This window comes from Solanum pennellii, chromosome 7, assembly GCF_001406875.1.
Source record: "Solanum pennellii chromosome 7, SPENNV200".
NCBI lineage: Eukaryota > Viridiplantae > Streptophyta > Magnoliopsida > Solanales > Solanaceae > Solanum > Solanum pennellii.
In genome coordinates this window covers 75,863,593-75,875,927 of record NC_028643.1, presented here as the reverse complement: position 1 = coordinate 75,875,927, position 12,335 = coordinate 75,863,593, and the positions used below count along the sequence as shown (strand labels likewise).

At 29.1% G+C, this 12,335-nt stretch overlaps 1 protein-coding gene across 1 annotated transcript; it reads right to left on the bottom strand.

Moving 5' to 3' along the window:
* Nucleotides 1-3,394: 3,394 nt before the first annotated feature.
* LOC107024463 (cytochrome P450 CYP72A219-like) lies at nt 3,395-10,519 on the bottom strand. The gene is made up of 5 exons (XM_015225449.2): nt 9,986-10,519; nt 6,491-6,708; nt 5,777-6,024; nt 4,750-5,128; nt 3,395-3,968 (listed from the first exon to the last, which is right to left on the bottom strand). The coding sequence occupies exons 1-5, from the start codon at nt 10,248-10,250 to the stop codon at nt 3,543-3,545; spliced, it is 1,536 nt and encodes a 511-aa protein (XP_015080935.1). The 5' UTR covers nt 10,251-10,519; the 3' UTR covers nt 3,395-3,542.
* Between the last annotated feature and the right edge of the window lie 1,816 nt (nt 10,520-12,335).

Here is a 12,335-nt window from a genome sequence, read left to right as displayed (position 1 = left end):
TTTATAATTAAAGCAGGAATAGTCCAAAACGCCCCTTAAATTACTAACAGAAATCCGACCCAGTTTGGGATTTACGCAGCCTGTGACGGGCCGTCGTGCCTGCGACGGTCCGTCCTGCTGCTCCGCACAGAGTTCAGAGACTAGATTTTTACCAAGAGTCTGTGACGGCCCGTCACGCCTGTGACGGTCCGTCCTGCCATTCCGTTACGAAGTTCAGAGAGTCGATTTCAGTACCCAAATTTCAGAATTCTAAGTGTTTTGGAACGAGACTCCCTCGACGGTCCGTCGTGCCCATGACGGTCCGTCGTGGGTTCCGTCGTCTCAGCCAGTTTTTCCAGAAATAAAATCTGCAGCTCAAAACGACTAAACAGGTCGTTACATTTTTGCAGCTAATTTTTCTTTTAGAAAATATTATAGGGAAAAAGGTCTAAAATATATTCGAACTTTGATTGAAAGTTTTGTTACAATATCGAATTTTGTAAATGACCTTTTACCGATGCACTATTTAGTAGTGTATTTTATAGGTATATATGTGCCCACGTGGACATCATAAATATTGCATCATTATAAATAATAATGTGTCCATGTGGGCACATATATATCTTTAAAATACGTTATTAAATAGTGCAGGGGTAAAAGGTCCTCCATAAAGTTTGATATCGTAATAACAATTTCGGCCAAACTGAAGTATTTTTCAAACCATTTTTTTCAAAATTGTATGCATATGATGAAAAATCACGGAGTACACTATAATTTTATTTTTGAGTTGTCAATCAACATTAAAGTAAAATATGGGATAAATAAATTGACAATACGATAAACATATTATAACTTTTCTGACAATATATTACTGGGAAAGAAAGTTGAATTCGACGTAGAAATTGGTACCAATTGTGTAACACATCAAGTAAATTGTATTGCCACTATATATTATTACATAAGTGAATTTTGTTGAAGATAGAAGGTTATTTTGAACCCTAATCACTTATTATAGAATTTTTTTATTTGTATCGCTAAATTTTAAGCGGCGGTTGAATGACTTGACTAAATCTTCAACTTTAAGCATATAACAATCATGTTTCACGTGAAATCATTTCAATCTTTCATATTCTTAACAATAAAGTTTCGCTAAAGCACTCAAAAAATATCGGACCAAATAATATTAATTGTTATATAAAAATTTGACTTTATATACACGACAAGAGAAACATACCAGAATCTTTTAACGACGGATAATTTCTATCACCAAACAACAAAAATTAAAAGTGAAAAAATGTATGAAGTACTTGATATTCAGAAGTTGAAGTTCCAAATAGAAAACCATCTGGAAATTCTGATTTCTTCACTTCTTCTTCAAAGCAATTTTCTCTTAATTGGCAATTAATTATGGAAAATGACAAATATCTCACCTTTAAGTTCTCTTATTACTAGTATCCCCTATTAGTTTTATAAATCTCAAAATCCCTCATTTTCACGCATCTGATTAGTGTATCACCACATCAGATTATTGTATCATGTATAAAATTTAATGTATCTTACTTAACGATGAATGTATCTCGCACATTAGATTAATGTATCAGCACTTATATTATTGTATCAGTTTGAGAAATTTCTGTAATTATCACATTAAAAGTATGTAATTTTTGTCCTTTGCCCTAGTATTGAGACGCCTGTTATACATACACAAAACCTATATCATCCAGGTAATGTCTAAGATATCAAATATCTTCACAAACATTAATTACATCGTAAGAACATGCCTTTTAAATGATGACACAATTTTACGTTAAATCTATAATGTTGAATAAGTAATTACATATGTATTATGTCCTATATATATACACACGTAAGGTTACAATGGAGACTAAATTAAAGAACATTGTTATGTACTACAAGTAGTTAAAATTCGAAAAGATGAGCTGTTATGGGCTAAAGTATAAGGCCCAAGCTGTTAAAGCCCAATAAATAAAACTCTATATAAATGACCATGGAAGCTAGGGTTTAGAATATTGCCTATGAGAGATCAGAGCGAGCTTATGAAACAATGGCGCTCTAGTTCCGTTGCGGGCATATACTGATTAGCAGTCCTTTCTTCATCTCTGCAATTGTATTTTATCAAATCGATTGCTTCCGTAGAGAAAGGTCTCACATTTCTTTGTTATTTCTTTCTTTATTTTCAGTTCTACGGCCGATCCAAATGAGTTCCTTTTTTTTATGTGTGGGAATTCAATTTCACCCGGCCTATATGCAAATTAGGGCAGTCTCAAGGTTCTTCACGTTCCTTCGTCGTGTTTAATCTTCATCGTGTTTTAATTCACGGATTCTGCTCTACATTTTAGCTTTAGATTCTTAGTGCCTAATTAGATTAGGTTAATCTATCTGTTAATTGTTTCACTCTAATTTTTTGTTTTGGTTGAATGAATATTAACTAAACTCTTCTGTTTAGGCCCGTTTGGATGACTTAATAAAAGTAGCTTTAAAAAAGTAAATTTATTTTTTAAATAAGCAGTTATGCTGAAATTGTTATGTCTGAAAAGGGAAAAATGAAAAAAAGAAATGTTAGGGTTTATATGGATAATTTAGAGATTGTATAAAAATATTAACGACAAAAAGATAAAAAATGTAGTCAACTTAAAATAACATTAAAATAATTTTTTTTTAAATTTAAAATAAGTTATTTTGAGTATTGTCAGTTAAATAAGTCAAAATCAGCTTTTAAGCTGAGCCAAACTCTAGATTGTTTTTGTTAAGTTGAAGCTACCAAATATGATAGGCCATTTGTAAGTAATATAGATAAATCTTCTCATTGTGTTATAAAGTATTTTTAGTTTTTCTGATTTAAATGTTTTTAATAAACCAAATTAACAAAGAAGGATTTGTATTCAAAGTTTTCTAATGGTTGACTAATGAACCCAAAAATTTTAATAACACGCCGTTCAGTTTTCTTAATGACATGTTATTATGTTATGAATTTTATTGCTTGATTTTGAAACTCTTAACCAATCACCTATTTACATTTTAGATTTTTTTTTTTAACAACGAGGGAAACTCGCAGTCGCTATTCTTTGAGTGTGCAGAGTTAAAATCCTTACTTCTAACCACATCCGATAGGTAATCCGCACATCCCCTGCTTTCACTGGCAAGGATTTTGAATTGAAGACTCTCAATGTGAAAATCCTTAAGTCCAAATTACTAGGCCACCTGAAAGGGTCATTTTAGATTTCGGGTGATTTATTTCAATATTTCTAGTGTTTTTGAGTAATAATGTCGATTTAAACTCACCCAAAACAAAAAGCTGTTATACTAGCGCTAAAAATTCTTCAAAAAGAAGAATTATATTTAAAAGCTAAGTTGTAAATAACATGTCAAAGTTTATAATATAAACAACCTTACAATAATGCAAACATGACTCATAATAACAAATCCAGAATAATACATGACCTGTAATACATGTTCAAATTCTTCAAAATATTCTTCAAAATAAGTAAATAAAACCGATCCACCAAAAGTAATACATTTCTGAAGAATCCAAACAGTATTGCCTATAACTTTTTCAAGATTAAGTGAGCACCACATTGAGGTTGAAGTGTGACAACATAAGTAGGTGCATGAGTATAAGATGGAGAAAGCTCAAATGCAAAACGTTGAAGGATCATAGCTAAGGCAATTTTAGTTTCCATCATAGCAAAATTATGGCCAATGCAAATACGAGGACCCCAACTAAAAGGCAAGAAACAAAGTCTATCCTTTGTTGCTTTTGCAATTCCTTGAGAAAATCTATCTGGCTTGAATTCTTTAACATCATCCCCCCATAATTCTTCATTATGATGAATAAATATTGTTGGTATCATTAAAATAACCTCAGATGGAATATTCATATTTCCTAGCTTTGTTTCTTGATTTGCTTTTCTTAGGAAATATGGTGCTGGTGGATATAACCTTAGTACCTCATTCAAAATCATAGTAACCTGTTTATATTAACACAAACAATTGAAGCAAATGTTAGATTCTCAACAGTACATGTTCAAATTTGGCTATTAACTTTTGTATATTATACTTCTATCTGTAGTAATTTATGTGATACTTTAGACGATATCCGAAAAATGACATATTTTCATGTTTGGTAGTGGTCATGTAAGTTCATATGCTGACAAAAAGTTTATAAAGATATACTTTCTATTTAAAAATTCATTAATTTAAGCATAGTTTTGAATTTTTTCACATTTCTTAAATTTTGTGCACAGTCAAACTAAATCACACATAAATCTCGATCTTACTTATTCTTCAACCACTCCTAACCCATAAAGAGATATTCATTTCAAATTGATTGTTGTATGTTCCTTTTTTTAAGTCTAGTTAAAAAAGAGCGTCTTTTATCCTTTTTTAGAACTCTTTAATTTCAATTTGGAAAAATCATTTTGGCAAAAAAATTTGGCCAGAATGTTATTTTATCTTTTAAAATATTTTTACCCTTTTAAAAAAAAATCGGTATATTTCAAAGTAAAAAAAATTATGTTTTTTTAAAATTTCTGGCCAATTCTTTTTTGGCTATTTAGTATTTTCTCTTTCAATTTTTCATATGATATGTTTAATACCTCTAGATAAAAAAGTATTTAATATAATTGACATATCTTTAAACATAAAATTCACAAGTATTCCTTACTTTTTGAACTCTATGTCAAGTTAAAATCGAACAAACAAATCGAAACGAACAGAGTAATAGAGTATGTGAAAGGTTGTTATACTCACAATTTTGAGACGCTTTAACCCTTCAAAATCTGGTTTATTGTTGTGGAAGACTTGTTGAACTTCTTCTCTAGCTCTAGTTTGCCAATTTTGGTGCACACTTAATAAAACCATAGTCCAAACTAATAGTTTTGAAGAGGTCTCTTGGCCAGCAAAATAAAAAAGTTTGCATTCTTCTATTACTTCATCAGTTGTCATACCAAATTTGCTCCCATTTTGTTGAATTTCATTCACATTGGACTTCAATAAAATCCCTAACAAATCCTCTTGAGTTTCTCCCAAATTCATGGATCTTTCTCTTTTGTTGACAATTTTCCTTAAAGTGTCTTTTAGTTCATTGTCAATGCCTTTCATTCTTCTGTTTCTTCTTGTTGGTAAAAACCTGTTGAAATTATCACAATAACTTGTGTATAAGACTGACAATCAGGTCATCTAAAATATAACTATATGTAATATTGAGAAACTTGTTATAATAGGTTAACCGTCTTTTATATGATCAACAAGAATTGTGGTGGAGTGACAAGCTTAACCAGAGTGCTTTACCCCAATGAGACTTTCCAAGGCAAATTCGAATTGAGTCGGACTTTGGTGTGTGTATCAGACACCAAATAAAAAACGAAAAAAAAATTTGTCTTTTACATGAGTTATCTTTTAGGCTATTAAAGTCTACACACGTATACAAGTATTAGATAACTGTATTTAATAGCGTTTAAATAGACATGATGATATTAAATCACAAAGTGCTTTTATTTTCACTGGGATTTAAACCTAAGACCACTAAGTCACACCTTTGGATATACGTACAAGAGTTTAAGCTATATATATCGTTTACGCATATAGAGATACTTTATAGTATCAGATCATCCTTACCTATATTTCATATAATAAACAATATATCTTATTTTCGAGATTATAAATCGTAAACTTACTAGTAGATATTTTTCGAGTGACATGATAGGGTGATAGAACAGGTAATTACAATATGCAGATATTATTATTAGTATGAAAATTATTTAAACTAATTTTGTACCTCCATCCAGGAATATAAACAGATTGGAAAGCTTGACGTGTGAGTTCAGCTAATTCTTTTTGAAGATGAAATATTTTCATCCCTTCTTGATAACTACTTCCAAATGCTGTTCTTGAAATCACATCACTTGTTAAATCTTCAAAATATGGATGTACATCTAATTCACATGATTTATTTTTATTGCAAATTAGAATTTCCCACTTGTTCATCATATCCTCACAACTTTTGTGCATTGCTGGCACCATACACTATACAATTTTCAAGAGGAAAAAAAATGTTATAAGATTTATTCCAATCGAAAAAACGTACCATACAGACAAATTCAAGATTTAAATCAGTAAATACGCAGTAATTGTTAGTGAAGTGTACATTTGATTGAAACATACTATAAAGATAGATTTAAAATTTAAAAATCAATAAATACGTAGTAAATGTTAGAGAAGTGTATAGTTTAATATTAAAATAGTTAATTGTATTATATTACTTTATATATTATAATTTTTTTCTAAAGCACTATTTAAGGATGATCTAAAGTAGTTGTATTTCTTATCATTCTTCATCTATAATTTACTACATTATTTATCCACTAACTCATTATCACATGTTCTTATTAATTAATTACTCTATTACCATGTTATTTATTCAATGAAAGAAGATAATTACTTATTTATTTTAATTTTACTTGAATTTTGACAAACAACTAATACTCTTTACCTTCAACTTCTCGGTATAGAATGCCGTGTTAAGAATTTTCCTGTGCTTGGCCCATTTCTGATCCTCATAACTTGAGATGCCACTCACAAGAAGTTGTACCAATGGAGTTGGTTTTGGTTTTTTGAAAATGTTGTTGTTCATTACTATTTCTCTTATTAATTCTGGTTCCATTATCAAAATTCTAGGCTCTGGACCTATCCATATGAAGCAATTATTTCCTGCGATAACGAAGTCAGGATTTTCATTAAGAAAATTTAAATTGATCCACTTTAATCATTATTAGTGCTGATTAATTAATGAATAAACATAATTCTAGCAATTGATTCTTTTTTCTTAAAGGTTGACAATTCAAAATTAGATTACAAATTGGCTATGATAAAATAATGTAGAGAGCTAGTTATAATCACATGAGAGGAACATTTGGATGCAAAATATGTAATTTAATTTGCTATTAATAACAATATAGAAAAGAGCCTCTTACACCCTAAATTTGGTAGATGACATCTTCTCCATAATAATCATTTTATTTTTTAGATTCAGCTTATACGTATCTTAATTAATTTATAAGATATCTATCTTCTATCAATACAAATATTACCGAAAGAAATCACCCACTAATATTTTATTGTCACTATAGAAGATTAAATCTGAGAACTTATATATCTTATCACACCTCATTGATCACTACATCATACAATATTAAGTCAAAGTATGCCTTTATTACATATAGTTGTTATATAGGAGTAATAACTACTTTCTCTTCTTCTAGTTTACAAATATATTTTAGTCCCTTATTTCTTCATTTTAATTCTTTAAAAAATCAAATAATTTTGAGTGTGTGCAGCTTGTGCATGCATGGTACTTCCAAAGGTTCAATCTATTTTTGGTATTCTTTTTTATGAGGATAAAATTTAAGTAATTCTATTTTGCAAATAACAAGTCAAATAAAACTATATTAATTTAATAAAATATATCTCAATGTCAGTACATAAAATTTAAATTCGAAATTTAAGAAAAACATAACTCAGACATTTTACGGATCTTAATAAACGAAGAAATAAGCAAAAACATCTGTAAACTCGAATAATCTTATGACACACGTCAAAAAACGATCCTGAATTTGAACCCTAACTTTTTAAAAAAACACAAATAAAATGGACCACAAACAAAGATGGTTGATGATTGGATGTATTTATAGGACCACGTATATATAAAAATTAAAAGATCTCATTTCCTACCGGGAAACACGCATAAATAACAATTATATATTCCATTTATATATTTTTAGAAAAAATTAAATTGATAATAAGCTATACTCCCACAAGTTCCCTATTTTCATTACACAACTATTTAATTCTCCCTCTAATTTATACTATCACCATTTTTAATTGTCGTACTTTTCATTTTTTAAAATTAAATTATAAAAATTTTGACTAACATTCTACGATATATTTTTAATTTTGATATACAAAAGATTGCAATTTATAGTACATTTTGTATAGTTTTTGAATATTTAAATTGTTTATTTAAAATATCGAATTAATGTAATCTAAATTAACTTTGAAACTTAGTCAAATTGATTTTCAAAAAACGCTATATGACAAATAAAAATGAACGGAGGGAGTACATGTTTGTTTCTCCCCACAAATAAAAATTAGGAAAACTTTCACATATAGCCACTTAAAAATAATTACTCTCTATAGCTATAGTTTGACAATTACAATTTGTAACTACATGTTATTTGGAGGAGAGAGGCGACCGAGACTTGGAGAGAGAGGAGAGAGGCACGAGAGAGGGGGAAAAGAGTGGGAGAAAGGTGAATTGTATATGTAATTGGTTAGATAATTATATATTATACATATGTAATTGTATATATGACAAGAGAGATTGGGAGAGGGAGGAGAGAGGCGAGCGAGACTGGGAGAGAGAGGAGAGAGGCGAGCGAGATCGAGAGAGGCAATTGAGAGAGGGTAGAGAGTGGGAGAGAGGTGAATTATATATGTATATAATTGTATATAACTATATATTACATATACATTTGTATAAATGGCAAGGAGATTAAGAGAGGGAGGAGAGAAGAGAGAGAGGGAGGAGAGAGGCGAGCGAGAGAGGGCAGAGAGTGGGAGAGAGGTGAATCGTATATGTATATAGGCTAAAAAATGTACATTATACATATTTATTTGTATATCCTGGCGAATTATACATATATAAACATGACTAATTATACAAACACAAAGTCAGCCCACATAATTAATGTATAATGTTAGTCGCGAGTGGTAATTATAGCAAACTATAGCTATGATGAATAATTAAATAGTATAAATTTGCTTATTCGTGTAATTTTCCCTAAAAAATATTATCACTATTACATATCTACGCACATAGGGCTCCATGAACCCTAGACCTCTGGTTAAGGAAAAACAGTTGTTTTGAATTACATCTTTTCATGGTAGAATAAGCTACTAATTAGTATAACATGGAGTATAAAAGAATAAATGATAGTAAGTCATAGCATAAATTGAAAATAAAAGAGTATATTACTAGGTAAAGTGGCATAAGATAAATTGTTGTTTTTCTTATTAATGCTAATTAAAAAAAAAAAAATTACAGAATTTATATAATGTAGATCTTAAACTTGAAGGAAAGAAAATATTCTGCAATTATATTTCTAGAATATTTTAGAGTAGAAAGAAAATAAATATTCTGCAACTAATATAGATCTCTAAATATATTTTACAACAAGTTGGTCCTTTGTTCTTTTTTTCTCTTCATTTTAAAAATATAACTAGCTTCATATTTGATATACTTTTTTTTTTTTGCATATTAATCAACCATATCTAGAGCTTAATGAAAGCACACAGATTGATATCATTTTCCATGCTCAAATTGGTACTTGTAAGAATCATCTCTTCACCTTAATTATTGCATACATCTCATTTGAATGAAAAAGTTATTTTTTTCTTCATATACCTGATTTTCACTTTCTTATTTTCTAAATTAAAGGATTTATACAAGTACTCTAATATATGCATGAGAATGTAAATAAAGATTTTTACCCCCTCTCAGCCTAGTATAACTTGTTACACATGTTATTATACTAGGTTAGTTACAATTTTCATCAGCTGATCAATTAATGCTATCATGAGATTTACCTATAACTAGTCACGTAGTCCAGTAGTCAATGAATTAAGTTGAGAATTATGAAATTTCACGAATCTATTCTAGATGATTTGTTTTTATCTGTTCAAATGTTGATAAATAAAGTTACTTAATATGGTGATGCGACGCATTTGCTGGTGGGAGATAACAAGGAATTGTTGGTAAGAGATAGTGAGGTGCCCAAAAAATTAATTAAGATGCCCGTAAGGTGCCAAAAATTTAATTAAGATGCGTGTAAACTAATTCGAACACCAGCATAATCACATAATCCCATAGGGAATATGTAAGTCTAGGCAAAGAGGAAAAACTCAAGGAAAAAATAAAGGTGGATCTTACCATACTTATTGAGAGTATAGTGATAGAAAGGGAGGACTCTAGTGAGAATGTCATCAGTGAGCTTCATTGGTTTAAGTTTTGCTTGTTTAGTCAACTTAGCCATCTCCTTTGTGTCTCCATATAATGTTCTATAAGGATGTCCATTCAATCCTTGTTTCCTAAAGCACTTCTCTATTTTTCTTGGTCTAATCCACACCCAATTCACCATTCTCCACATCCATATCATGATCACTAATAAAGCTAAAAAAAAGATTAGTACAACCATTTTTCTTATGAAGAGAAATGGAGAGGGAAAAGGTTACTAATTGAGAAGGAAAGGATGAGTTTATGTGCCATTTATAAGCCATGTTATATAGAAAAACCGTTTTACGTGTAAACAAAATTTCATATTGATATTTAAAAAGAAATAGAAGCTACATATAAGATGAGCTTTATTTTTGTTTAAGTTTTTGTACATACTCAAAAATTTCTTACTAGAAATTCAAAGTTAGAAGCAAACCATGTTAAGAGTATTTTTAGACTATTTTTTAGGGGCGTATCTAGGTTCACGTCAACCCCTACCCCCTCCGAGATTCTATATAAGTCTTATATTATTTTATTTTTTAAAAAATATTTATATAGATGTATGAATTAACCACACTCAAAGTATTATATAATGCGATGTAGATTGAGTGTACCTCTCTACATGGGACGTGAAACTGAATGTTATATATATCTTCTTCTTTTTTTCTAAAATCAAGCAACACCTTCCTTAGTGCTTGTTGATAACACTTTTGACCTTTTAATTGATATATATATATTTTTTTGCTTTTAACCTTTCAAAATTTTCAAGTCAGTCTTTTAAAAAAAGTTAGCAATGTAAACTTTTATATAATTAAACCATATATTATATTAAAACTAGTAGTATTGAATGATATAACATATAATCAATCATGATTTATATATATATATATATATATATATATACATACTATTCGAATAAATAAAAGTTAATTTAGACCTATATATTAAAAAATTTAACAGATTCGATGTTAAAAAATATAAAGATCAAACCGATTCAATTTATTTCTTAGATTCACCATTTCGTAATAGTGCATCCATCTTTTCAAAATCTTAAATATTCCTTTGACGACTATTTTAGTCAATAAACCGGTGTTAGAGCTAAAACAACATACAAAAATTACAATGTGAGACTTTATTTGTTCGACAAGAGGAGTAACATGTGTATAAGGAAGGAGGAGGCAATTTAATTAGTGTTTGGTTGGGAAAATGTATTTCATGAAAATATTTTGTTGGAATATAGATATATTTCTTACTTAATTTTTAGTATTTGCTAAGTAAGCAAAAAAATAGATAAATTAATATTTCAAAAGTATTTATGTACAATCTAGCAAATACTATGCGAGCGGAATGGGTGGGGGTGAGAGTGAGGGTTCAGGAGTGCGATGGTTAAATGGTGAGTGAGAAGGAGACAATGATCGAACTTAAATTGTCATTTATAAAACTTATTTTTCAACGTTAATTATATTAAGGAGATCCTTTTTCTCATTCTTGACGAGTTTGTTTTCTTAGAGAATATATTTTAATTAACCAACTAAACATGAGAACCTAATACCTAATTGTGTAGGTATTAGCTAGCTAGCCTTGATTAATACTAGCTTGCACTGTAGTGATTCTGGGAATCTCTTTCACTCTATGGACCACTAATTATAATGTTTAGTAAAATTAAATGATTTATATAATTGTAGCTAGCTATAAATTAATATTAGTAGTTATTAAGTACTAGGTAAGAGTGATAATCCTAATCTTCTTTAGTAGTACTATCTTAATCTTAACCCTTCTAATTACATTTTGCATCTCTATGATTATAATAATGGTTCATCAATCTCATTTTATGTAACGATATTTGATCGGACATCAATTTTATTAAAAAAATAAAAATAAACTATTCGATCTATCGACATTTAAATTTGTAGTACTAAATCATGTAAATATTTTTGTTTGAAAATATGTATTTTAATTTTATATTAAGCAAAAAATGAGCCTGATAAGATTAAACAATTCAATGCTATAGAAATATAACAATTTTTTCGAGACAGTGAAAATATGTGGGAGCTTGGTACCACAAATCCACAATATTGTATATAGTAGTAGTACTAGTAGTTTTACATCGCACTGCTTTATTTTTGTAGCTTAGTTACATTTTTTCTAATATCTTTTTGTACTTAAATTTAATAATTCTTCATTAATCCTGTTTTTTCAATCAACTATATACTAATTATAATTTGTTTGGTTGTCTTTCAATTAAGACTTCAAGTTGATGAGTTTAAGCTTTTTTTTTTAAACATCA